This window comes from Rhea americana, unplaced genomic scaffold, assembly GCF_003343005.1.
Source record: "Rhea americana isolate MKP2758 unplaced genomic scaffold, rheAme1 scaffold_522, whole genome shotgun sequence".
Lineage (NCBI taxonomy): Eukaryota > Metazoa > Chordata > Aves > Rheiformes > Rheidae > Rhea > Rhea americana.
The window spans coordinates 45876-73472 of NW_028186671.1; the positions used below are offsets into that span (position 1 = coordinate 45876).

The 27597-nt window shown below is 46.5% G+C and overlaps 1 protein-coding gene across 1 annotated transcript in view; it reads right to left on the reverse strand.

Annotated features, from left to right (window-relative positions):
• Nucleotides 1-27597, reverse strand: part of PKNOX2 (PBX/knotted 1 homeobox 2) — a 62361-nt gene that overhangs the window by 23604 nt on the left and 11160 nt on the right. The window contains exons 3-5 of the mRNA XM_085318146.1: nt 12083-12286; nt 11537-11622; nt 3-90 (exon numbers count right to left, since the gene is read on the reverse strand). Coding sequence (XP_085174272.1) covers nt 3-65 — 63 coding nt within the window. The 5' untranslated portion in view covers nt 66-90; nt 11537-11622; nt 12083-12286. The remainder of the gene's footprint in view (nt 1-2; nt 91-11536; nt 11623-12082; nt 12287-27597) is intronic.

A 27597-nucleotide genomic window follows, 5' to 3' on the forward strand; every position in this document is an offset into this window, starting at 1 on the left:
GGGGGAGGGGGCACACTCTGGGTGGCCATCATTGTCAGAGCCGGCGCCGGGGAGACATGGTGCATCCTGGGCGGGCGTCACATCGAGAAGCTGTGGGGGGGGAAGAAACGGAGCAGGGTTAACTCACCTCCCCCCTGTCAAAATATCCCCCCCCTCCAAAAAAAAGAAAAAAAGGGGGGAAAAAGAGAGAAAAGGAGAGGAGAGGAGACATCCACTGCTCCTGCGTGACCCACTGCAAATCACAGCCGCCCACTCTGCCCCTCGCAGCGATGCTGAGGGCACCCCATACTGGGGGCAATTTTTGTTGCCTTTTACTCTTTTTTGTTGGGTTTTTTTCGCTCTTTTTATTGAACTGAAGTTCTTCGGTGCGTTGCGGCAGCCATCTCGTCGTGGGCTCCAGCTCACAAGCCCAGATGTATTTCAAAATTCAGTTGTATCTAGAGGAGTGGTGTCTAGCCACAAGCATACCAAGGACACACAAATCAATCCCTACAGGTTGTCCTACCTAGAGGATCCTGCACCGCAACCTGCTGGAGAAGCTGGTTAAAAACAAATACGAGCAGTGAGATGGAGCCCTCCAAAACTCTCCCAGAACTGGCCCTKGACCATGCAAATACCTACACAGATGACACAAGACCACGCAAGATCTACATGGATGCTCAGACCCTCCAAGAAAAATGTCCCCTGAAGAAACCTAAGATTATTTGATGCCCATGATCATTATTTAATGATTATTTGAGCAACTTGGGAGGAAAAAAATCCATTGGGGAGCAGAGAAGAAGGTGGCTTGCAAGCAGACATTGCCTGCACCGAGGCCAGACGCAGGCAGAGCTTTCAGAAACGACGGTTGCAATCGATGAAGCTTGTTTTACTTCCACCATGTGAACCCTGGTGCACAGACAACTTTGTTTTCCTAGGAAGGATCTATGTTGAGTATCTATCTCCACTTACCTACTCATGGACTCCAAGAGGTGCTCTGAGATGCACCATCCTCAATCTCTCTTGCAGAAACTTTCTGCTTTCTGTAAAAATATAGCTGTTTTCTTTTTTTTTTTGGGGGGGGGGGGTCCCAGCCTCTTCTTTGGGTATCTTCAAACCAGGCCATCCAACCCCAGCATGGTGGGGAAGGCAGAGGGACACAGGGAAGGGACTTCCTTGCAGAGGAGCTCTTGGCTGGATGTTTTTCCAAAGTGTAGATGTGGTGGCCAAGTGTAACCAAAAAAGCATATATATAATTCCAAAAAAAAAAAAAAGAAAACTTTGAAAAGCCCCTCTCTGCCAACAGACTTCAAAAATAATGAGCTCATTAGACAGTAAGTGTCATTAGTACATGGTAATGTGAAACCCAGTAGACCAGTCTCCTCTTGCCCTGAGACATATAGGTCACGTCCACTAAAACCATGAGCTCTTCAGGAGGGAAAGTGAACCCACAGGTGAAAAAACAGACCCTGGAAGAGCTGATAGTCTTGTTTAAATCCTCAGGGAAAAAAAATATCCTAGGTCTGTCATTGCATTAGGCAAGAGATGAACTAAAGTCTACATTTTTGGCAGCATTCATTCCTTGCAAATTTTCTGCAGATCTGCCATGTTTGTCACCACACTAATGATTGAAGGGTTTAGCAAGTGCATAAAGCCACTTAGGGAAATCTCCCAGAGCCTCCCAAAGCATATTCCTCCCACCAAAACGAGCTGCAAGTGATTTTTGGAGTAATGCCTGCTGTTTCGCCCATTAGAGGCCCAATAAAATGGAAAGTTATGCCACRTTGTGTTGGGAAATACCAATTCATAGCTTTAGTCCTGCTTTCTGTGATGAATCACAGAATCATAAGGTGGGAAGGGACCTCTGGAGAGCATCTAGTCCAACCTCCCGGCTCAAGCAATGGGTGCCATTTTTGGAAGAAACACTTCAATGTAAGGCAGCAGAGCAGGGACACCAACTATGTCCACAAAAATGCAGGCGCAATTTGGTGCGCTTGGCTCAGCCATCACTGGAATTTGGGGGAAGACTTCAAATATTCCAGTCTTCTTCCTAACAGCTCTTTGCTGGGCTTGACGTTTGCCAGCAGGCATCAGCCTCATGAAAATGCAGTGTAGCCTCCCCCTCCAAAAGCTGAGGGCTATCTGCACAGGCAGAGCATTGATCTCCCTTTTATTCATTTTTGCACAAATAAATGTTTAAAATAGAAGTGCAATTACGTCTTACTCACTCTGCCCTGCCATCCAACGTCCCATGAACCAAATACTGAGAAGACAGCACACACAAAGTGCTCGGWGATTTATTGTAGAGTATGGAGCAGTCCAAGGCCCAATTTAATTGCCGAATATAATATAATGCATTCACTAAATCATGAAGACTTTACGGGCTTGGATTTGTTTCGAGAATCGGACTTGTAGTCAAACAGGAAGATGAAGAAAAGCGAGAGGCCACCATTGCTGATGGCACCACTTTTCAGGGTTCAACCAGCCCGAAAAAGGCACAAGAGAGCTGCAGTGATTTGTTGGCATTTTAAGTAATAATTTTATGTAATAATCTGTATTTCCCCCCCCTTAAATCAGTTTATCTCCGCATTGACTCGTCTAAAGAAGAAATGGGAAGAAGACACAGAGCAATGAGACACCGAACGCCACCAACTCTGCATTGATCTTCTCCACCGAACGGTTGAATTTTGGGCAAAGAGCAAATACTCGGAGCCTCGTGTCCCTTCCCCAAAGAAACTGTGGGCAATGAGGTTAAACAACCTCTGATAAAGGCTCTTTCGTTTCCGGAAACAGCAGCACTTTAGATTTTGGCAGCATCTGAAGAGCAAAGTGTCCTAAATTTCCTTCGGAAATAAAATTATTTCAGCTACCACTGCAATATGGCCATTAAGTTGAAAATGTATTTCCCAAAGAGCTTGAGTCTACCTAAAAGAGTCACAGCCAGGATAGATTTATCTGCTGCTTTTTGCCAGCAGTATATCACCTCCTCTTTCAAATAAAAATAATTAAAGACTTGAGCTCAGAAGTCATTTTTCAGTGCGATCATTGATGCCACAAAACATTTAAAAACTCAAAGTATTTCTGATGGTCCCTGCCATTACAAGGCAAAAAGGAAATACTCTCTGACCTGTCTGATCATCAAAATAGGTATAAAACAGTATTAGAAGTATTAAAAAAAAAAAAAAAAAAAAACAAATTTGGGGCTATGTTGATAATATTACAGTTGATAATATTAACATCAGCTTTGCAAGACACAACTCTTTTTTCCACATCAATGGAAAATAAGTGGGAATCCTTTTCTAGCTAAATCATCGGCTTCCCCACGGCAGCGAAATCAGTAATCGATAAGGGAAGATCCGACGTGGGAAATTAGGAGAGTGAAGTTTTCAAACACTTTTCTGCATCTATCCCAAATTCCGGAATTATTAGAGACATTTCTGTTTTCCCCTCTTGCACATGGAAGCCTTGAGGCACGTCCCAGGGAGATGGTTATGTATAGTCTGTGTCTGAAAATGTTTTCCAGCTACTAGAAGATATTTTTGCGTATTAGTGGAAGACTGCCTTTCTAAAGGGCTGTTTTTTCTTTTTTTAAGTATAATAAAGACAGGATGAAGCAGCGTTTCCAGTGATGGTAGATGAGTTATGCTTGAAGTTTTTTATGTTACAGTCTTCATGGCAGAAAACTCAGGTTTGTGTATGCTGAATTTTATGATATATGCATTCATTATATGAATATATATAAGTTAAAATGAAGAAATATCGCTGACGGAAAGGAACCAGCACCTCCAGAGGACTATATATCTCACTTGGAAATGTAAGCCAAAGACAGATTCACCCTCTGCGGGTGACAATGTCTCTCCACTGACCATAAAGTGAATCTGGAGTGACTATCTCGCACTTGAACATCTAATTTTTATGTGCTGAAATGAGGCCACAGGCAGTTCACCCCCACATTTTCTCATTTCTGATGGAAAAAATGCTGCAAAGGTTACCAGCTTTCATCAATAAAAGAGTGAGAGGCCCTCTTTTGGGCAAAGCCTATAGGGAAAACAGTCGTATTAAGCGTTTTTATGCTTGTTGGCAATGGTAAGAGCCACTTCTGCCTTGCCGTAGAGTCCTCTTAGTGTGCAGGGGAGGGGTAAAGTCTTTGGATTTGACTGATCTTGCAAATTTGGCTGAGGAAAGGGAGGTGTGGAGTCCATAGTCACAGCCCTGAGCTCTTCTTTAGCTGAGGGTCAACCCAACTGGAAGAGTGTTGAGCTCCCGTCTCGCACCAGCAGCTTTGAGGTGAAGTGAGCAGCAACAAAAAGAGCAGGAGTGAGGTGGGGCAGTTGGTCCTCCCTGGGGAGGAGGACTTCCACGCCCGAGTCAAAGCAAATTTTGACGACTTCTCTGCAAACCAGCCAACGAGCGCCTTGAAATGGTCTTCAGTATCCTCAGAAGTCATGAGAATCCAGATTCTGGGGGAGATGCCATACGCTTTGTGATGGCTGGTTCACTTCCCCCCGCCACCACCATATTTTGGGTKTCCTACTTCCAATTCTTCAAGAAGGCTTCAAGCAAAATGATGCATTTARCAAAAGCACAGAGCTCTTGGAGAAAAGGGGATTTAAAATCCCAAGGAAGGGTTTATTTCCCTCCAAGGATCGCCATATTCTGCGGTAACCGAGGCACGTCTRATGTCTCCAGTGATTTGCAGCAGCACACGGTGTAATCCAGGCTCAGTCCCACGGAAAAACTCTCCTCCTTTGGAGACTTCTCTAAGAACTGCTGCCTGCCCAGCTGCCTTGTGCTTCCTTGCCTCTTCCCCAGCTCTCCAGGCCTGCTAGCAGCATCTTACCCTCTGCCAACATCTATTATGTCCTTGCTTGTTTTTACACAAATTCACCCCTTGCTCTTAAGCAAAAGCTTCAACAGGCAGAAAAACATCTTTTTTATATTTTTTTTTTAAGTTAGGCAAGGGTAGCTCTACTGGCACCCTTAATTCCCACCTGAAAGCAAGACTGATAAGACTAAATTGCTAAAAGTGGAGAAGAATCSTGTTTTTCAAGAGGTTATCCATTTCCCGCGCTCCTGTGTGCTACTACACACGCTTGCATGAAGCCACTCATTGGACGTCAGAAGCATTAGTGTCAGAAACACCACTGAGCCAGCCAATGTTTCCGGCTTTTTAGCAATCCACAGTAGACAAATTTTCTCCACCCAACCTGCATGAGGGATTTCACGCTGGAAACGTCCTTCGTGCTCAGCCTGGACGCCGGCTGACTCAACATCAGCCCGTAGCTGGAGCATCGTACCCTCCCCAGCATTGYGTTACTGAGTATTCCCCAAGAAAACAAAAATAAATGGAATCCGCGTTTTTCTGATCCRCCTCCTCCAGCTCAATAAAAAAAGAGTAGGTGCGGGAGAGGGGGAGCTGCCACGGTGCATATCTGATGAGAACAACAATTACCGCAAAATAATTCCCTCCTCGCCAAAGATACCCATCGCTGTCGACGACTACAATGCTCCAGGGACATCTCTGCAACATAAACGGGAGAATAAAACCCGCAAGAGCCAGTCAGAGCTTTAGTAGACAAGGTTAATGTACCTTGAACGGCAACATTAAGCAACTTTGTTCGTTTTTTAAGTGGAGAGCTGAGATACCTACATAGATTTTTAAGTGTTATTTTTATAGAGAGAGACCATTAAAGTACCTTCCAAAACAAACTGGCAAAGGAAAACATCAAAGAGGATTCTTCAAAGTAACGTGAAAATACTTGCAGTTTTTGCAATACAGCCCCTGGCCCAGCAAAAGTTCCCAAAAGAACGAATCGTGATGKTTTTTTTTGGAGGGCAAATTGAAAAGCTTTGAAGTGAAACATAGCCCAGGATGCCGAAAATGTGCAAACTTCTTCTTGCCGGACGTGAATTGTTCAAGTTTCTGATTTCCTTGAGTGTATTACCAAGAATAGTTAGGGGATTAATTTTCCAACAGTTCTTTACTCCAAGCAATTAACTGTGAATAATTTATAATCAGAATCTTATCTGATGCTTTTCAAAATTTCCTTTGCGCACTTAATATTTGATTGCATCCTGCTAATTCCATGACCAAGGAATGTGCTCCGCACACGCATTTCCCGGATCCAAGCACAAAAGTCTTGCACCTTATTAGAAAATAGGTTTGTTAAAAAATGTCAAATAAACATTTCCATAGGGATTTTTTGGATGCATCTTCTACAAATTTGCCTTATTTCCTTGGCTGTGACCAAAATTAAGCGCAGTCACAGATGTGGGTCATTCAAATCACTCACTTCGGGATCATTTTCTTTATTCGGCCAGATACTCCCCTCCTGGCTTTTCTTMCCCCCCTTCYCCCCTCCCCCCATTAAAATTTAGATCGCCTTCCACAGAGCTGCAAGAAAGGCTGGATTTTGCTTAAAATAACCTGCATGAGGAAGACATAGAATTCATAGAACAYGTAAAGCTTCAAAATTCAAAAGCAGATGTCTACAAATTTATGTTCAGAAGAATCATGAGGACAAAAATCAGGTCCTTCCACCTTGGCCTYGTGAAGATGAGATGGTGGACGCTTCAAAAAATAATCAAAAAATTTTAAATCCCCAAACTTCTCCAAAGGATAAAATAAACAGATGCCAGTTTCTGCTGAAGAATTTTTGGCAGAAAAAAAGGAAAAAAAAAAAAGGAAAAAATAATCAAAGACAAAACCCTTTCTAGCCCTAAACGTTCACATAATTTACAAGCTCTCCACCCTCTGGTAGAGCAATGCTAATGTGAGYCTTCTAACCAGGGACAGTGTCCTCACAGAACAGATTGAAATGCCACGTAGTCTGGGGAGAGAAGTCAARGTTTTGGTGGATTCTGCTGGCGCCATAGTGGGATCGATTTTTATTTCTATTTTCATCCTCTTACATATCCTAAATCTCACTTTGGCTGCAGCACTGTTAAATTTCTCATGTTTTTTTTCTTCTACCTAGAGGGTCTATGAGCAACAAAAAAGGCCACGATTTGGGGTGAGAATTGAAGAGGGCACACAGAAGAAAATTTATCAGAGGGCCAAAGAAAAATACCTTCCGCAGCCCCTCAAACACCCCGATTTACYGAGCCTGTCCAGAGAAAGCTTTAGAAGAAACATGATTACAAGGGTTGGACAAGGAAGCACGAGTCATTTTTCAGGCCTCCACGCTCTGGGGGTTTGCTTGCTCCCGAAACATTTGCATTGGAAAAAGACCAGTTTTACAAGAGAAATGGGGRAAAAATGTAAAGCACCAAAGCTGAGTTTATGAGTAGATTTACATTGAAAAAGTGTAGTTTTTCTGCACTTGTGGAATCTCTTCATTCAAGCCTAGATAGTAATAGCAATACAAAGGGATAAAATTTTAGAATTGAAACAAAGCAAGATGGAAGCTATAAACTTCACCTGAGAAAAAGCAATGGGAATTTGATGGGATTGGAGAATACAGATCACCAYACCAGTTTTGCAGAGAAAACAGGACTGCGCAAGGTTGACTCCGGCCACTGGAGGAATTCTCCAGGAGATAGCTGGGATGCTTCCTGGTGAGGAAAAAGCCCTCAACCCAATTGCACACCCATCTCAGGTGAAAACGGCCTGGCACCGAGACGTGGAGATGCGCAAGATGAACAACACAACCGCCTCGAAGAGGCTGGAGCGCTGCCGATAAATCCACGCAGGTCCAGGCAACACCAGGCTCTTCCTCTCTCTCCTCCCAAGCTCTTCACCGTTGGTTAACAAATGTGCTTTCCTATTAAAACTTACTAGAGCTATGAGGGTGGCAGAGTTTATACAATTTCCAGCCTTTTTCTCTTAAATCATCCTTAAAAATTACTTCTRTGGATTAAAACCTTTGTTGCATCCTAAGGAAATGCCCCAGAAGCTCTTGAGGTTGAAAGGAAAAGACAACAAATTGAGTTCAGAGCTGATACTGCTCAAAATTGAAGACATGAGATGACAAGAGAACTGGATAGTCACAGCCCAAGTAATACAAACCCAATGCAATTTTTGCCAYAGGGCTTTATTTGGGGCAAAGATGATTTCTGACTGAGACTGAGCTGCTTCAAAGAGCCACCACAAAGTTTTGACCTCTAAGGTCCCAACCAGCAGACAATGATGCCAATGGTTTAGACCTCATCACTGAGGTGCTTTGGAGGAAAAAGAAGACTGAGGTCAATAAATGACARGAATTTTGGAGAGGAGTGCTAGAGGAGCCCTACTACTGAAACAAGAGACTAGAAGTATGATCTTGGATGAAGGAGATGTTCTGAAGACAGCAGATTTGTACTTTCTTGGTATATACCACTGGCAAATGCAGTCAGAGCTGTTGATCTAAGGATTTGCCACCAAGAAGGGTGGCCCTCAGATATACTCCTGCCCATGAAAAARATGCAAATGAGTTAGCCACGGTCTCAAATTGGCTGGTTACAGCTTTGCAGTGCTTCACAAATCTCCCGGCAGGCACAAATGATCAAATGCCTCAACTATTCCACCTGCACAAAAGCATCTGGGGATGTGTTAGAAGCGCAGCACGCATAACCGCCCTCTCCTTCCAGTCGACGATCTGCTGTATCCTGTGATTCAAGTTTTGAGTGGTTTTGCCTTCAGTTCTCTTGGCAAAGATCCCAATACTCCTGCAAGGAATTGCAACAGGTTGCTTCGTGTGGCTGCAAGAGCCACAACGTTCACGCTGTGCTATGGGGAGGAGGAGGGCTACTGCACCGACAAAACCCTTTCTTCATGTAAATCTGCCTCTTTTCTTGCTATGTTCTGCTAACATATTTGCAAACGGCTGTTTTTCCTTATGGAGACTTTCCTTATGGAGACAGAAAGAAATCCCTTTGGAGCCGGCTGTTTTCCTCTTTCCCATATGGCAGATAAATCAGAGCTCTCTACTAGCAACAGTTCAGCTCATACCCCTCTCCCGTAGCTTGCCAGTCTTATCCCCCTTACTGAAACTGGTGTGCATTCCCTTCTAAAATGCAAAACTCCCGACRCAAACGGCTTTGAAGACCAGAAGGCACGGTGAGGTCTTCCTTTAAGAAAAGACAGGCCAGGCTTTCCTGAGTGCCTTCTCTGTCCAAGCCTTGTTCCACCAAACTGCAGCTTTCGCTCCTGAAAATGCACCCGCAACACAAACGATTGCATCAAGAGCTGCTAGATTAATTGCACCAGTTTAAACACCTTTCATTCRCACGTTCAAAGGCAATTTTCGGCCTCTTACATCCTCCATGGCAAAAGGCTGGTTCAGGTATCATGCAGTGATTTATATAAAACACAAGCGAATTAGGGAATTACAGGTAGTTTTGAACTACCTTAATTAGGTTTAATATTTAGCATGCTGAATCCTCTGTTTACTCCAAAGTTTGGAGCATAAAGTACACRAGATGGAGTTAAAAGCCTGATCCAAACTCAACACAAGGAGGGAATTAGGGACAAAAAAAGGACGGGAAAGGGTTTAGGATCTGAGAAGGACGTGCCGACTTTCTGGGCACTAGCATTAAAAGTGGCAATCCAGCCTCCGAGCTGCCCTCCACGGAGGTATGGGCTTCAGGGGGAGGAAAGTCAAAATGGGCTCATCCCTGGAAAATGAGGTAACACGTGCACAGGGTGGAGAATGGCCAGGGAACCCCAGTGTTTCTCACAGGAGGAGGTCTTCAGGATGGATCATTTCTACCTGTCATTAATACTTGAAGTGATGCCAGAAGCAGGTTTTGGTTCAGAAGGGATCTAGATGTGTGCTCAGTATCACATCCTTCTGTACCTTCATGCATGTTCAACAGCATGTCTTTCTACCTTGATGTGACCCTGTCATATCTTTCTACACCTTGACACATCCCCATCATACCTTTTTGTATCCTTGACATGTGTTACACATCACATCTTCTTATACCTTGACACATGCCCAACATCACATCTTTCTATACCTTGACACATGCCCAATGTCATGTCTTTCTATACGATGTCTGGTGTTCGCACTAGGGAACTGTTGGCATGATTTGCTGAGGAGGAACCTTCATTTTCTTGGTGGGGACGCTTCCCAGGCTAGGTCACGCTGTCCCTGCACGCATTCATGTCCTCCACAGGCTTGGTCTCCTCAAAAGGAGGAGCCCAACACACCCATCATGCTTTGTGGGGCGCCAAGCCCTTCTACACAAGCATCAGGCAGCTCTGAAATACTCGTGGATATGAGTAAGAGAGGAGAGAGGGAATTAAGGTGTGGAGGAGCTTTCCTGAGGAGCCCACACAGCGATATGCAAGGGAGTATCAACACCAAGCCCCCACAAAGGCACTTGGAGAAGCAATTTCCAGGTGTGCTCCGCTTGTGACTTTGATTTTTTCCCCCACAGAGAAGGCAAGGTCCCCTGTAACCCAGCAGAGAGCAAAAACAACGCTGCTTTTCCTCAGATTAAAACGTTGGACCTGTGGGATGAGCTGAGGCCCTTTTATTAGGAATGGAAYGAAATCTGGAATAACACAAGATTCAGTCTCACACTCTGTCAGCAGATTCTTAATCCTCTTTGTAGGTTGGTGGCCAGGGAAGGTTATAGCCAAGAACGAGGGCTGAAAGGGCAGAAAATAATCCTGCCGTTATTTGATGGCATTTATTAAAAAGGCTTTCAGAGGAGGCTATTCAAAGCAAAGAYGCGAAAGGTCTCATCTTGTGCTCTGCTGCGCCGTGGATCGAAGGAAGCTTCACATCAGGCTGAGAGAGCACAAATAGCTTTGCGTTTTTAACCTGAGATGTGCCCACCCTAATCCTCACCGATTTAGGATGCACCTTTTAAGGAGGTTTACACGATCTGAAGGCTGCACCTCCGTAAATGCTAGGTTTTGTTCAATGACCAATGTTGTTTTCTGTTACTTCTTGAGACAGAGCAAAGGAAACTTGCAGCCAACGGGTTTGCATTTTCTTTGTCACCCAATGGGTGCCTACAATTTAGGCACAAAACAGACAAATTTGGCACTGCATCAGTCCTAAGCATAGCGTTTTGCATCAAACAAAGAACTGTTAGACTCTGGGTTTCACGTAAACCTTATTTTATGTTCTGCGTTTAAGTTATTTTTAACCAGTGATGATTTCTCACCAGGCCACATCCTACTGTCTCTCAAAATTTTGCAGSGATAACACCCTCTATTTAGGGACAGTTTTGAAAAATCCGTGTTTTTCTCATGGCCAGCCACAGCTTATAGGATTCCTTCAAAGCGTTCATGACAGCTGAGGTTTAAAGAAATGAATCAAGCTCTGCACAGTCTGATTTTTTTTTTTAATAAAAGCTACAGGCCCTGCTATTATTAGCCAGGAATCTGGGTTTTTTCCCCCTAAAAAAAAAGGCACACTGCACTGTCCTTCTTATATTTTCCCCTTCCCAAAATCCAGCAGCATGGTCTGCACGATGCTCCCAACAGCATTTCGCTGTACAAATGACCATTGCCAGGTGTGGGACAAGAAAGGGCATTACAATTACACCAATCCCGCTCATAAAGAAATCACTTTCATGCGTTTACTCATCTAATTAATAGAAAGCAGAGGGGCAGCCTTACTTTTTCAGGAGTGCTCAGGGAGCCGGTTGTCCTGCAAACACCTTCCCTCTGCCGGAAAAGCAAAACTTCTGGGTTTCAGTCACAAGCTGGAAAGAAAAAAGATGAAATATTAATTAAGACTGAACCTTTCTGCACGGTATCTTCCGACAGCATGAACGAAGCCAGCATGGGCTGCACAACAGCAACACATCCCCTCTTAATGCATTTTTTTTGCAGGGCAGTGGGGGAAAGCACTGAGGGTGCATAAAATGGGAGGATCTAAGAAAAAATGCAGGTGGGGACAGCCCTGAGAGGTCAAAGCCGGGCTGAYGCCAAAGCTAGACCAGCAGCCCTGGGTGAGGTCCGAATATCTCCAAGGAAGGGCAAAAACAAATGAGATTTTTTAGAGGCCAAATCGAGATGGGCATGGAAAAAGTGCCATAAACGGTGACTCCAWAAGCGACATTTTTTGGAAGCCCTCCTACGGCAATTATTCGAGGAAAGCTACTTAAAGCTTAAACAAAAATGCTCCTAAAGCATCTGCAATGCCAAGCAATGTGGATTTACACGCAGCAAGTCTCCTCCTCTCACAGGTGACCCCGGAGCCGACGCCGGCACRAGCTGGTCGCCGGTAATTTCGCAGCGACCGCGAGAGACGAAGGGTGACGCGGTGCCGTCCCGCGTGGGCGAAGAGGCGCTTTCTGCTCCTCGGGGACGGGCGAGGGCGGCGCGATACCCGCGCGGCGTCTTGGGTGGGATTAGCGGCGCAACCTGCAAAGGAGAAACCGAGAGAAGAAGAGGTGAAGTAGCCGCAGCCGTTTTGCGCCTGGTTGTTTGATTTTAACTTAAGCTGAGGTGCRAATGTGCTTTTACACGCCAACCTAGATGGTGTTAGCTAGGAAAGAGCTCTTAATGTTAAAGATGAACTTCCAGCATTCGCTGCAAAGCCAGGGGCTCACCCCTAGATTTAATTGGCAAATCCTTTTTTCTCTCTCTCTCTCTTTTTTTTCCCATTCCAGGAAGGCATGAGGCATGCATTTTTTGGCAGGTCCCAAAGCCCAGGTACACCCGACTCACAAGGAGAGTTGCAAGACAAGGGATTTGCCTTTGATGCATGCACGYGGGCAAGCACAGGCACGTGCATGGTGCCAGGGTGGCAGCACTGGTCCTTCTCTCATCCAGCAGTTTGCCGATAAGGGTTTGGGGAAAGACACGTTCAGTATTTTTCTCATCTGCATCCCCCCTCTGCCATAAGATCAAAGCAAAAATAGCCAGGAAAAAATCAGACTTTTTCTTAAATGCCAACTAAATGTGCAGCAAGGCTGATACCTCAGAAGGCCAACGGTCAAGGGGAAGTACCAGGTTGTCCTARATGTGCCTTTCTAGACTCTAATAAATCACCATTTTTCTTTTTTACAATTCTCAGTGTAAGTGTCCTAGTTTTTTAATTTTCCAGCTTTAGGGTAATTGCAACTTTTCAATGATTTTAAATCCAAAAGCATTGAGGCCATAATGATTTTAACCATGGCTTAAAGACACCGCAGTCACCACACAGATATTGCAAGAAATGAGTTAGGCTCTGATGCATATATGCCTTGATATACCTCACCTCTAGAGAACTCCTGAGATCTCCAACAGTCATCTGATATATGTATGCCTTGATATACATCACCTCTAGAGACCTCCTCAGATCTCTGATATCCACCTGATATATGTATCTTCATGCAAGATATGTCTGGGTATATCTACCTTGATATGTATCACCTCTCCAGGGCTCTTCAGATCTCCAATAGTTGTCTGATATATGTACCTTGATATATATCACCTCTAGAGATCTCTTCAGACCTCTGATATGTGTGTGATATATGTACACCTTGATGTACTTCACCTCTGGAAACCTCCTCCAGTTTCTGATATATATCTGATATATGTATACCTTGATGCACAACACCTCTAGAGAGTTCCTCAGATCTCTGACATTTGTCTGATACATGCACCTTGATATTCATCACCTCAAGAGAGCTCCTCAGATCTCCAACGTTTGTTTGATGTATCTACCTTGATGTGCATCACCTCTAGAGAGCWCCTCAGWTCTCCAGCATTCATCTGCTATATGGATGCCTTAAGGTACATCACCTCTAGAGACCTCCTCAGATCTCTGATATCCACCTGATACATGCACCTTGATGCAACATATGTCTGATATATCCACCTTGATATTCATCACCTCTAGAGAGCTCCTCAGGATCTCTGATATATGTCTGATATATCTGCCTTGATATGTATCACCTCTCCAGAGCTCCTCAGGTCTCTGATATAAGCCCGACATATACACCTCTGATATACATCACCTCCAGAGAGCTCTGCCACTCTGGTGAGTCCGTATCTCCCTTTCTAACCAGGTACCCAGAACACAAGAGAAGCTCTACTGTTCACCATCACATGGCAACTCCCCATACTACAGCAATAAACCTACCACTGAGAACGATCTCCCCAGTTTTAATTCGTTCCCCAACACATCACAATAAAAACACGTTTTCTTGCCSTCACATACTGCTCACAGCCAGAAGATTTTGGAGTTGAATCCCAAAAGACACAGGAAAAAGTGAAGGATTGCACTGGAAGTGTCAATCGTGGAAACCTAGACATCACTAAGCCTGTTGGCCAAGGATGGATACTGGAAGTAACCAGGCGTTGTTGGGGCAGAACCGGGCACCAACAACACAGAAGGGACCGCAGTTGTCATGGTGCGTTTCAAGGAGATCACCCACAGCAGGACCGAGCTTTCCCACGCTCTGAGCAGATGTTTCAACATCAGCTCTTTGTGCAACATTTGCTCTTTCCATTCAAAAGTTGGACCAAACCCCTAAACCTGGAAAGCCTGATGAAGGGGACAGAAGGGCAGAAGAGTCTTGACTTCTCAAGCAAGTCTAGGTCCCTCAGAGAGGCTTAGATACTTAATCCGGGCTGCACAAAATGCTCAGACAGGGCTCAAGTCCAAAACCAAAGCGGCAATTTAAGTATCATAAGGATATTTATGATGGCAATAAAACATCTACGGGCTCAGGCTTGGAAGAAGAGCATGTGAAGGTGCTCACACCAACTACACATCAAGGATCTGGGACTCCTTGCCCTGATAACACTGCAAGGAGCTTGCATTTTGCCCCAGAGCCTCGTTCCCATGAAGACTTTTTTTTCCTTCCCTTGGAGAGATTTTCATCATCTGGGCTTGCCGCACGCACAAAACTTGTCTTCACAACTGCGTAAGGAAACGCGAATGAAGCTAATTTTTACGACGGGAGGATCCAAATCCTTTTTCCGGCGCGTCGCCTCGTTTCCAACGTCAGCGTTTCGGAGGCGCGAAGCTGCGGCCGCGGGTATTGCACGACGCGCTCGACGCCAGCTCCTCCGAACGAAGCCGGAACGACGAGCGACAGAATCGCTAACACCGCTTTGGCTGCCTCGTGCCGGGAGCCAGGCGAGCCGAGTCCGGAGGAGAGGATCTGCCCGGCGAAAGGGGGTGCACATCTGTCCAGGGGCGCACATCTGGCTTCGTGCCGGCGGGCGCCGAGGAACAAAGGCGGCCTCACGCCGCCGCGCCGATAAATAATAGAAAGTCGGAGCAGCCCACGGAAGCGGCACCACACTGTTCGGCCTCGGGCGAGACGGAGGCAAATTCGGTGCCCATGAGGTCTGGAACAGTGGGATTAATAACACATCAATTTTAATGCAGGGCGGGAGGTTTTATCCCCCTCTTTTTTTTTTCTGCTTCACAAACAGCCAAGTGAATGTTTGAGCATCTCGGCGGGGGGTTAATGAGGACTCTGATTAGTTATTCAGATTTGCCAGCGTTGCYTCTACCCGTCCTCGGGTGGGGGAAGAACGGGAAGGGGTTTGCAGCAAAGCTCTTAAAGACGAGCTGCTCCGCTTCGGCAGCAACTCCGGGCCCCACAGCCGCGGGTTTTCAGGGTGCTTGCCGAAACCAAAAGCAGGGAAAAGCTCATTTTTCTCTATCGTTTGAGGGATGAATAAAGCTATTGAGACAAAACGTAGACTCGAGGGAGCATTTTTTCTTTTTGCCTGAAAAATGAAGTCTTGGGCACTTTTAATCTAATTTCAGTCCAGCTGCAGTTTGACCTGACTATTTACCAGTCACATAATACCACATCCATGTTACAATATGACCCAAAAGGATAGATCCATGGATGCATGCAGGGATGCACCGGATGGAGGCGTGGATGCCTACATTGGACACACGCATGGATGGCTTCGATGGGTGCATGGATGACTGGATGCGTGCACGGATGGGTGCGCTGATGGATGCGTTGGGCGCATGCATGGATGTGTGTCACGGCTGCATGCATGGTTGGATGCTTGGATGTGTGCACGGGTGCATGCACTGGGTGCATTGGACACATGTATGGATGCATGGATGGATGCATGGATGGATAAAAGCATGCATCACGGATAGATTCACGGATGGAAGAAAAGAAGGCTGTTGTAGGGGACATATTTTAATGCACTTCTTCCCCCTCCTCCACCAGCATTTACTAAAAGGAGAACAACAACAACAAAAAAGACTTTCTGGAGCCCTCTTTCAGGACAGGATGTCTCTTGCATTGCCTGTCTGTGCTTGTGCACACCAAAACCTGATCGTCCTCCAGGGTCCCATCAAATTTTTTTGCAAAGCCCAGCTGGAGGAGCAAAACTGCAAATGCACGGGAGCTGCAACCTCACTGCAGAAACCATGTCTTGCCACAGGGCTGCAAAAAACACAGCATCATCCACCGTGGTGTTCTTTTACACAGCTAATAAAAGCACTTTATTTCCTTGCACAAAATCCAGGACTTGCCTCATTGCTCCTCAGTGCAAAAACATTTTAAATGGGTTTAGCTCACCTGCCCCGGCATAATTTTGGGTTTATTTCCAGCTTTAYGCCTGTGCTCTTCACCTGCTTCAAAAAAAGGCAATGATCAGCAAATGCAACCGGCAAAATAGATACTTGAGAGTAAGTTGAAGCAAAACGGCGCTCAAAAAGGGTTGAAGGATGGAGCCGGAGTGGCGCTTCGTGGCTCTGCAAGCTATTTTCATCAAGCAACCCAGACGTCATTTCACGCGAGGGCGTTCGAGAGGAAAGCCCACGGTCAGCGACACGCGGAGGATTTCCAGGCCAAGGAAGTCTTCGTCGCAGGCAGCGTTGCGTGGGAACAGCTCTCGTGCCGCAGCAGAGGCTCTTCCCCGGGATCGCCGCCGTACGCTTTGCTTCCGTTCTAAAAGCGYGCGTTAATCGCTCTGAATTAACGGCTCCAGCTGGAGGAGCAAACGAGCGCTTCGCAACCTTAAGCTAACGCCCAACTTAGCTGCGGTGATTTAAGTTTTGGCGGGGGGAGATCTCGCCTTTCTGGCTGCGGCGCTCAAGACGGAGCGTCGCTGACGGGTCCCGAGCGCCTGCGCTTGGCTAGAAGAGCATTTCCAGGAGGATGAATGCACCCGCTCAACGGGAGCCAACACGAGGACGTAGCCACAGATGGAGGCAGGAGRGTAAGAAAATCAGAAATTAAGAAATCTTCGCACTTGGCTTTGCTTTAGAGAAATACGAGCAGAAATACGAGGCGTCATCTTCGCCGCTGGGCAATCCAAGGATCGYGGCGGGGGCTCACAAGCATTTTCTTCCCAGCGTGTCTTTTTGTATTGCATTTACATTTTGTCTCCAAATTTTCATGCTCACAAATAATAATATAATAATAATTCTTTCAAGCTCTACCCCTTTGCCCTCTTTCGTCTTTTTTTTCCSCTCTTCTTTTTTCATTTGCTGCCAGATACAGCAGGTGAGGAAGAAAGCCCCTGGAGATTACTGGTTCACATGTCCAGGTATCCACCACTAACGGACCCCTTTTCTTTAAAATCGGTGTTTTCAGTGAAAGCAGTGACTATTTTTAATCATTTCTAACACCAGCGCGCAAGGGGGATTCACAAAGCAAAGCCTTCTCACCTCACCATCTTGCGACGCCCAACTTGAAAAGGAAGAAACGGTGCCGACAGCTCTTTCCAAAAATGCAATTCCTTCAAAACAAATGTATAATTGGTGGGAAACGCAAGAAAAAGAGGTCTACAGTGATGACTGAGCACCTGCCGTGGTATTGGGTAGAAAGCCTTGGCCATCTCGGTCTGGGTTGAGTTGGGAGTCATCAACCCCATCAATGGCCATCAATCCCAATGGTCTTTGGAGGACACTGGGGATGGATCCACGGAGGAACTGCAATGGAGGGGGAGTCAGGATGGAGTCTTCACTCTCGATGGTGCAAGGAAACGCATCAAAACACTCAAATTTGGGGATATCCTGCCCTGACAGCACTGAGGACCAAGCTCTGAGGCGATGGGAAACAGGAGGTCCCGGCCATTGGGGTCCTCAGGGCCAACGCTTGCTTCTCGGAGGCATCCTTGGCGCGCGTCAGAAATAACGGGGAAAAAMCATGTGCTTTTTCAGAACACTCGCCGGCGCCGGTGGGAGCAGCCAACCCCGACGAAAGCCCAAAATTCAAGGTAGCCGGGCGGAAGCAGCAGCCCACTACGGTTCCCGGTGTGCCCTCCGGTTAATCCATCTCGATGGAGCGTTCCAATTAGGGCTTAAGGAGGTATCAGCAATCAGGTATCTTCTCAAATGCCACCTCAATTATTCAAATAATCCCCGCGTCACGATTCGGGCGCTGTTTAGGGAAAGCGGTCCGATTAGCGCGCTGCCACATCCCCATCACGTCCGACAGCCTCGACTTCACGTCTGATTGCGGAATTTGCATTCAATTTAATTTTTTTTTTCCATCTGGAGTAAATGAATAATCCGCGTACCTACCCCAGCCTTAATTACATTTGTTAAATTAAAAACTGGAATGGGAGAAATTTAAATGCGCGCAGCTCTGCGGCCAGGCAAACCGCGTGTTCAACCTGCCAGAGCCCTCCCGTCTCCTGCTCCAATTTCTCTCCCTTTCCCCACAGCCACGCATCAAAGAAATTACAACTCGAAAACAAAAATTCTTTATAAATGATGAAACAATAGATGATCTTTTGACATTTGCAGCGCTGTTTGCAGGGGAACGAGATAAAAATGTAATAAATTCATACACTTCTGTGTGTTTCTTGGCTCCGGCAGCTCAAATTTCCATCTCTTTATGCAGGAGTCCTGGGGAGCAGAAATCCTTGATAATGCCAAACAATTCGACACTTTATTTTCTCTTTACTTTGCACCGCAGAAAACACAGGCTTCAAGCTGCCAGCTGCTGGGAGTGAAACCAGATGCCACATCCCTTTGACGCTGGGGAAAAAAAAAATCCTTCTGTCTTGGGGCACGGAAACGCCGTAGAGGGATGGATTTGGGGCTGGGGGTCAGATCCCCTCTGATCACGCAGGATCCCGCTTCGCAGCTACGCTCAGAAAAAACCGCCTGCAAAACGCCTTTGGGACCTTCTCGTTGCTCTTCTCCCTCCGGAAAAATTTTCCCACGCGGAAAAATTAATAGCGAAAGAGCCAGGCGACTCGAGGCGGTCGCGAGCGAAGGGTCTGGCCTGGTAATAAATAACGATTAGGCACAAATTGAAGATAAAGTGGTTTCAGCTCTTGCCATTTTAGGAGTAATACTCCATTTATCACGCAGCAGGATGCGTCAAATAATTATATTTGGATGTTTGCTTCCATCTAGGTGTCAGTGACACTGCAAACGTTCAGGAAAGCCCGTTTCTAGCGCTCCCAAAGACCGTTTGAGTTAAATAATTTATATGCAAGTGAGCAACGGTGCAACGTGAGCATCCGCTGGTTCAGGCTTTGCAAAATCGGGTAAAAACATTCGGAAAAGCCGTGCGGCTCACGGAAAGAGCGAGACAGAGTTGCAAAYAGATTTTTCCCTCCGCCCCAGCCCAAGGCCGGGAGCAGCGAGGGGGTTTTCGGGACGGCGGAGCCCCACGTAAGGCCCCGGAGGGAGGGCGCGGGGCACATTYGGCGGCGCGGGGATCAATGCCGGGTCTGTGCAAAGCCTCGCAGAGGAGGAAAAGCGGCCCCAAAAAAAGCGCTGCCCCAAAGGCATCCAGGTGCTGCAAACAGACGAGTCTTTATTAATCGCCTCCGGGATCCCCTCGCGGGACTCTCTCAATTCGGCAGCGTTACGGGGCGGAGAAGAGAGGTGGAAAATCCAGGGGCAGCTTCATTTTGCGACCGGCAAGGTCCCACTTTCTTTTTTTTGCTTTCTTCTGCCTTGTTTTGAATTAACAGTTCTTGTGCCAGAGGAGAAAACATCATGTTTTAGCAATGAGGTCCCCAGTGAATCTGTTTAAAAATTAATTAGTGCCATGCAACACATTAGCAATGAATAGTAATTTTATTTCTTGTATCTACCACATCACTGTTATTCCAGCTTTTACATGGACCTCCTGGCCAATGAGGCCCTAAATACTGAGGGTACCAAAGAAATTGTGGCTCGTATCTCCTGAAAATGCTCCATCCATTGCCAGACTCCCCCCTCGCTGGGAATTTTCTGTGGCGCTCATACAAATCACACTCCTGTTTGCTGGGCCGACCGCAATGTTGGCTCTGCTCACTGGAGGGTGTTCACCAACAAAGCAGGTCCTCATCATCCCAAAGGTGCAGTCACCCCAGGGTRCAAGCAAAAAGGGGGCTGCAGCTGGCTGGACCCACCCCTGGTGAGGTGGGTGGTGTGGTGTGGGCCAGGATGGTGGAGAGAGATCCTCCAAGGATGGAGATCCCTGACAACCCTAAGGATGGAGATCCTCTGTGGATGGAGATACCTCTGTCCCAAGGACAGAGATCCTCCCAGCCCTGAGGATGGAGACCGCCCAACCCCAAGGATGCAGATCCCCAAAAGCCAACGATGGAGATACACCCGAACACAAAGAGGGAGATCCCCCAAGGATGGAGATCCCTCAAGGATGAAGATGTCCTAACCCTAAAGATGGAGATCTCCCCCATCCTGAACAGACCCCCAAAACCCAAGGATAGAGATCCCCCAACTCAGAGAAGGAGATTCTCCAAAGAGGGAAATGCCCCAGCCCTGAGGTTGGATACCCCTCAACCTTAAGGTCAAAGATCCTCCAGGGATGGAGACCCCCAATCCCAAGGCTGGAGATCCCCAGGCCCTGCGTATGCCCTGCCCTGCCCAGGGAGAGGGAACCCCTGAATCCAAGGTTGGATACYCTCCAAAAACCCAGTGATGGAGATTCCTCAACCCCTAGATTAGAGATTCCCCCCAACCCTAAGGTTGGAGATTACCCACCTCAGGGAACTCTCCCTCCTGAGAACACCATTTCCACAGCAGCCCCTTCCCTCCCCCCGTCAAGGACCTCACTGGCTGGCAACCAAAGCCCTCTCCCCACAAGTCTTGCCTGGTGGTAGCCCCCACTCCACCGGAGGAACCTGAGCAGCCCCCGTAAGCCGCTATCCCACACAGGGACAGCAGCAAAGCCCCGGAGGAGCAGGGCAACCGGGGCCAAGGAGCCTCGCCGTGTCGACAGCCTTCAGGTGCATGGCGAAACCGAGGGGAATTTGCAGGGACATCTGGAATATATTTGTTTTACGGCATGTTTCATATCACAGACAGGTACTTTGAAGCAGTAAGTAGTAGCAGGGCAGCACGTCCCCCTGGGTGGGCTGCGGTTTGTGCTTTCAGCCAGAGCTGCCCTGACATGACAAAGGAGCTGGGGACACAGAGCTGACGTTTTCCAAACACAGCTTTGGGCCTCTGGGGGAAAATCCAGAAATAAATTAAAAACAAAGAATGCAGAAAAAAGAAAGAAAAAGAAAACCCAAAAATCCCAAGTCTGTAAGTGATGTTGATCCCTACATCAGGCCATTAACAGTCCCATCACAAATTGTAAATGACTCAGATAAATTAACTGGCTTAGCAGCTGCAAGGAAAGGCCCTTCAGAAGATTCATTTGTTTTGCGGAAAAGAAATTAGTCGGGAATTTAAAATCTTTCCAGCAGCTTGACGTAGACGCCCTGCCAAAGCCCACACGTTGCGACGCGCGCAGCCCCGGGCGGCAGCCGCTCGCCTTCCGGCCCTGAAGCAAAGACCCTCTGCGAGCATCTGAAAGCGAGGGCCTGCAGTTGCCCTCCGTTAGCGTGCCACTAACGAGACCAASGCGCTCTGCCCCAGTGCTCAGCCAGCCCCACAGCAGCAGCACGGGCGCCCAAAGCTGCCGCAGAGCATGAACGAGCAGCGAGTGAGGGCAAAGTTCTGCAAAAAAAAAAAAAAAAAATACGATTTGGGAGCAAATTCACCCCAAGATTTGACCAAAGCTATAAACCRTAGTGGTTTACTCTCGATGCAGTGAGCCGCAGTGATTCACCCCAGCGCTATCAGCTGCACTGATTTACCCCGACGCAGCCGGCTGCAGCGATTTAGCCCACGCAGTGAGCTGCAGTGATTTACCCCTAATGCAGGCAGTCACAGCGATTTACCCTGGAAGCGGCCAGCTGCAGTGACTTACGGCCGAACGCAGTCAGCTCGAGCGATTTATCCCCGATGCAGTGAGCTGCAGCGATTCACCCGGATACAGTGAGCTACAGTGATTTATCCCCGAAGCCGCCAGCCGCAGCGATTCACCCGAATGCAGCGAGCCGCACCGATTTACACCCGGACACAGTCAGCTGCAGCGATTTACTCTCCCCACGCAGTGAACCGCAGTGATTTACCCCCAACGCAGCAGCGAGCAGCAGTGATTTATCCCAGGGCTGCCCACAAAGAGCGACAAACCTCGCAACATCCTCACTTTCGCCAACRCTTTCTGGGAGGGAAAGGCAGCCGGGGCGGCCACGCGTTCATAAAAACGGAGCAAAGCTTTGCTCACCGGCCTGCGGGTGAAGGCGTTTTATCCAATACACAGGGTAATGAGTTAAAATAATGCATTAAAGCACTTCTGATAGCTCTTCGCTTTCKCAGGTTTCCCTAGCAGAGAATTTAGCCTGCTGCCTTCGCCCCCCATCCCCAACAACATCTGCCCCCAGAAGCTACATCCTTTTTAGCTCGTGCAAGATTGAGCGTTTTTTTGCCTAAAGACACATTCATACTTTATTTCGCAGGCAGCACTTTCTCAAAACTCCTTTCAGTCAAAGTTCAGAGGTATAAAACATGTAAAACACCCCTAAATTATTCACACAGCGTTTCCCTCTAAGCCGATAATGGCACAGGGAAATGATAAAACGGAGGATCTGGTGACAAAGCCATGACCCCTGTGTTTTCTCCTTGTCTCTCTTTGGATGGAAAATCCTTTTTGTATTTGCTGGAAGGAGAGAAATGGAGGAGAAGATAAAAGAAAGGGACCTCCCTGATCCAGAAAGGACTAAGAGCGACGCACCGCAAGGAGCATCCGTCCTGCCGCGAGCATCCCTTGCAAAGAGAAGCAACAAGCCAAATCCAACACACCTCCACAACGGCATGCTCAAATGTTAGGGGAGTTGAAAATCTTCCCTCCTAAATTATTAGGTTTTTTTTTAATATTGTAAAATTTTCAGAAGCGCAAGATTTTTGCAGGTTTGGGAAGCCGAGAGATCCGCAAAATTTCTGGGTGCTCAGCAAGAGGCAGAGCAACCAGAGCAACAGAGTTTCACTTGTCCTTTGGCCATGCTGAAGCTTTTCCAAAACTCACAGTATTGGAGATGCAAACTTAAAAGCACAGGATAGGAAGGGAAAAGAAAAACATCAAACCAAAAAAATCCCACCTTGATTACGGTGCTCTCTGTGGCAAAGAAGGACAGAGATATTTTTCAATAAAGGAAACCCCTGAAAGATTGTTTCTTCCTGTTTTTCCCCTTTTTCTAATTGTGGTGGGTTTTTGGGGAAGGAAGGAAAAAAAGAAAGCAGTGGAGCAATGGATGAAGAGGAGGAGAGCAGACCAAAAGAGAACAAGGACTGGAAAACAAGCTACAAAAACACAACTTGAAATTTAATCCAACAATCAGGTGGATTTCAGGGTTGTTTTTTTTTTAACTGACAGAAGAGTTAAAAGCTCAAAACCTGCTTTAAAAAAATGCTCCTTGCTCCTAAAACCGTGCGTTTTCCGTCAAGGCTGAGAACCTGCTCCCAGGCCGTCAGCGAGGAGCACCCAGCATCCATCCAAAATCCTGGTCCTCAGCTGCCTCTTGGGGCAAAGCTCCAAGAAGCCGGTGGGGAAAAAAAACGCCTAAGTAGGACGCCAAGCCCCGCTAAACCCAAACTCAGCTTGATGCTCACTAATTACCCGGTAATCGTATTTATATGCTGCTGGCACACTCGGAAACGCGGCTCCTACTAACCAAGGTGCACATCAATATTAATGTCCCAGTTGCCGCGCGTTATCTGGGGACCCACGAGAGGCAAAGCGACGTCCCAGCAAAGGGAAGTGTTTAAAAAATAGCTATTTCCACGTGTGGAAAGAAGGGAAGGTGCTGGAGGACGGAAAACGGGCTCTCCGTCGGTGCACATCGGAAATAAAAGCGAATATAAATAGGAAGTTCCCACCTCCGGGACACGAATATTCGACCGCTCATCCCTAATTCGTTGTCCAGACTTTTGACTTCRCCGCGGTTAGGAACAGTTTGGAAAAAACTTCCCAGGAAGCGATTTTTCCAGCACCATTTGTATCTTTACGGAAAGATGGGGCATGTCCTAAATCACTTGCAAATTCACGTGGTTCTTTGCAGAAACGCTGCGACGTGGGACACGGTGGAAGTTGCAAACACGCCCCGGCTCCTCTCTGTAATTCTATTTAAAAGCTCTTTCCTAAATAATTTTGACGCAGAGACGCTTGGCACTCGGGGAACATTTAGGCAGAGTTTAAACGGAGTTAATAAACTATTAATAGCCTGCAGTAAGCCTGTTACAGATCGGAGCCGCGCATGTTATAGGCGCTTCAGGACAAGGYGCTATTGCTGATGTCCATGTGGAGAACGCATCAAAAAATATCCCAGGCGTCTTCCAATAAAACCCTGGGTTCAGGAAAGCCGACGTTTCTCATGGAAAGATGCACRTTTGCAGGACTTTTGCAAGCAAAATGAGATCGGGTGATTTTAGGGTAAGCGATTAAAGGACGGCGTTAAAGGACGGTGTTATCCCGCGCCGTTGACGTGTTTATCGGTGCCGATCCGCGCTTGGTTGTTATTAATATTCAAGGAAAATAGGCGAAGGCACGAGGTTYAGGTGGGACAGCGTTAACGCTAGGGAAACTCAACGTTTGGATGGTCTCGGATCGCTCTGAACTTTCAATGCAAGTTGAGAATCCGCATGGTTTTTGCCCAATTCAGAATGAAAAAACAAAAMAAGAGGGGAATTCTTGGAAACCCTTGCAAAATGGATGTTTCGGTTCCCGCACACCTTTAGCAATAAACTGTGCTCAGAAAAGACCCACTGACACGGGTTTATTTGATCGTTTACTAAATATCGTCTATCAGTAACACGCTGATCCTTCATAGGAGAGCAAATGTAGCCAGAGCCACGTCGGTGACTCAACTAGACTGACCAAAAACCGCTATAAAACRACTTCATGTATTAAAAGAAATCCCCAGAAGTGACTATTATAACCCAGGCTGACGATCTGGGCTGCAAACGCCACTCTGCAGTCGTAGCCTTGGCCATCGATTCTCTTCAAATTAGGAAAGATCTTTCAAAACAGACAGCAAGGAGCCACCAGAAATGGTAATTTTTCCAAAGCTTAGTTCTCCTCTCTCTTAAATATTTCCAGCCTGCAAATAGCTGCCACAAGGTCTAGCCATCCACAAGAAGAAGTTGGAGGGCAGGAAGGAGCCTTTCTTAGCGCACGCTGAGGATGCCCACTCAAGAGGTGCTGATGCGCACCGCTGGAGGACCCAAAACCAGGTGGTTTTCTGTATTTTTTTGGTGGGACGATGGAAGGAGAACCTTGAAAAGAAGCAAAACCATCTTCCAAGGGGYGACCAGTGCTCGCCTTCACCTTCTCAGCGCCGATTCGGGGCATTCAGAAAGGACATTTCTACAACCCAACAACACGTCGAGCCCGGAGGAGGCCCTTCCGCGCCGTTCCTCCACGAAACGGGCCAACGAGGGACAAACCAGAGGTGGCCACGGCGCCACGTGGCCCAACAGGCCGGAGGCAGCTTGTCCGTCCATGTCCGGTGGTCACCCCRGCTTTATTTACCTTGAAAAAGGGAGGCGAAAGCAGCCTCCTGTCTCCAAAGCAAGAGTTTAGAAGGGAGAAAAAAGCCAAGTTTTGAAATGCCTCCATGAAATTTAATTTTTGTTTGAATCAACAGCTTAACTTTGTGCCATTTGAATGCTATTTTAAGTTGAAATGTCAATTTGAAACTAACATTTTAAAATGTCAAAACATTTCATTTCTGCAGACAGTGCCGAGATATATATATATATATATATATATTTTTTTTTGCTTCCATGTGGCCAAACAGAAATTACTTTGGAATTTTACCCTTACGAAAAAAAAAAAGAAGAAAAAAAGAAAGAAAATCAATATTTTGACTTCTCGGAATGAAAACAAAGTTAAAATATAATATATCCTCCAGGATGCAAACAATATTTTCTGACAAGCTGTAATCACCAAAAGCTAATGTGAACCAAATGTTCACTACCACGTTATAGATACACAGGAAAAAAGAAGGAAAAACAGCAATTTTGTTATCGCATGCGGGCCGAACCCTTTCTTTGCCAGTTTTTTCCACATGTGGCAATGCTTTTTTTTCAAGGAGGAGACTTAACGTTGGGGGGGGGGAATGGAAAATGGAAAAAAAATGGTTTTCCATCTCCCGCAGGGAAGGCAGTTTGGCTCGGCGCTGCACGCGGGAAAAGCAGCACCGTGAAACGGGGTGAAAGCCGGACRTTTTGGAGACATCGCCGCGAAATCGGAGGGKTTTTTTTGTTTTTTTTTCTCTCCTTTTTTATTATTTTTTYCCCCCCGCGCTGTCCCGAGGCGCGTCTTGGAGCTGGAGTTTCCGACCGAACCGCGTTGGGAATAGCGCAATTATCTCGGCTCGCCACATTTTTCAGCCCTGGCTGAGGTTTAATTAAAACCGAGGGGAAAAAAAAAAAAAAAAACACAGGAGGAGAAAGAATCACTATTTCAGATATCACCCCACTGCATGCAGCTCCCGAAAAGGGAGGGGGGGAAAGAAAAAGGAAAATAAAACCTTTATCGCTGACTTTTTAATTTGCCAAGAGAACCTTCCAGCTCGGTTGGATATTACTCCTTTATSATATTTCCTTTAAAGAAATGCATATAAATATATATATATATAGGGGGGATTTCTGCACATGTGCACATGTGTACGTATGCGTAAACATACATATGTATATATGTAATAGGGGCACACGTGCACTAGGGGTACATGTGTACCTTATATATATTTTTTTRTACGTGTGTGTGTGCCTAATCCCCTGTAATCTCCTTAAATTACACCTAAAACACGGTTCCTCGCAGGTGACCTTTTCACAAAACGGCTGTTTCTATGACAACGGCGTTGTTTGAGGCAGTGGCGAGAAAAAAAAAATATATAATACCGCGGGAAAACCGTGTTTAATTCCGCYTAATTCGACGTCCCGTTTGGCACCGAAAGGGAAAATCCCGCGATGTGACGGGCGCCCGGAGCTGGAAAAACGCTGCYGTTTCCCATCTCCCAGCGGTAAAAATGGGCTCCGTCGGGGAAAAAACGAGTGCAAACACCCCAAAATTCCCAACCAAATTCACCAGCTGGCCAGCAAATTTGGGGGGAAAAAAAGAAAATCYCAGCATTACATTTTGGAGGGGTTTGGGGGGATTTTTTTGAGTTTTTTTTTAAATATTTCCAAGCCGGTGGAGTAGGAAAACCCGCGTGGCGCTTTGCACCCAGCAGAGCCGAGACCCGGCTCAGAGTTGGGAACGGGTGGGAAAGCAGCGTTCTGGCCACCGAGGAGGGTCTTGTCTTTTCTTTTTTCTTTTTTYTTTTCTTTTATTTTCTTTTTTCTTTTCTTTTTTCTCTTTTCTTTTTTCTTTTCTCTTTTCCTTTTCTCTTTTCCTTTCTTTTCTTTTTTCTATTTTCCTTTTCTTTCTTTTCTTTTCTTTTCTTTTCTTTTCTTT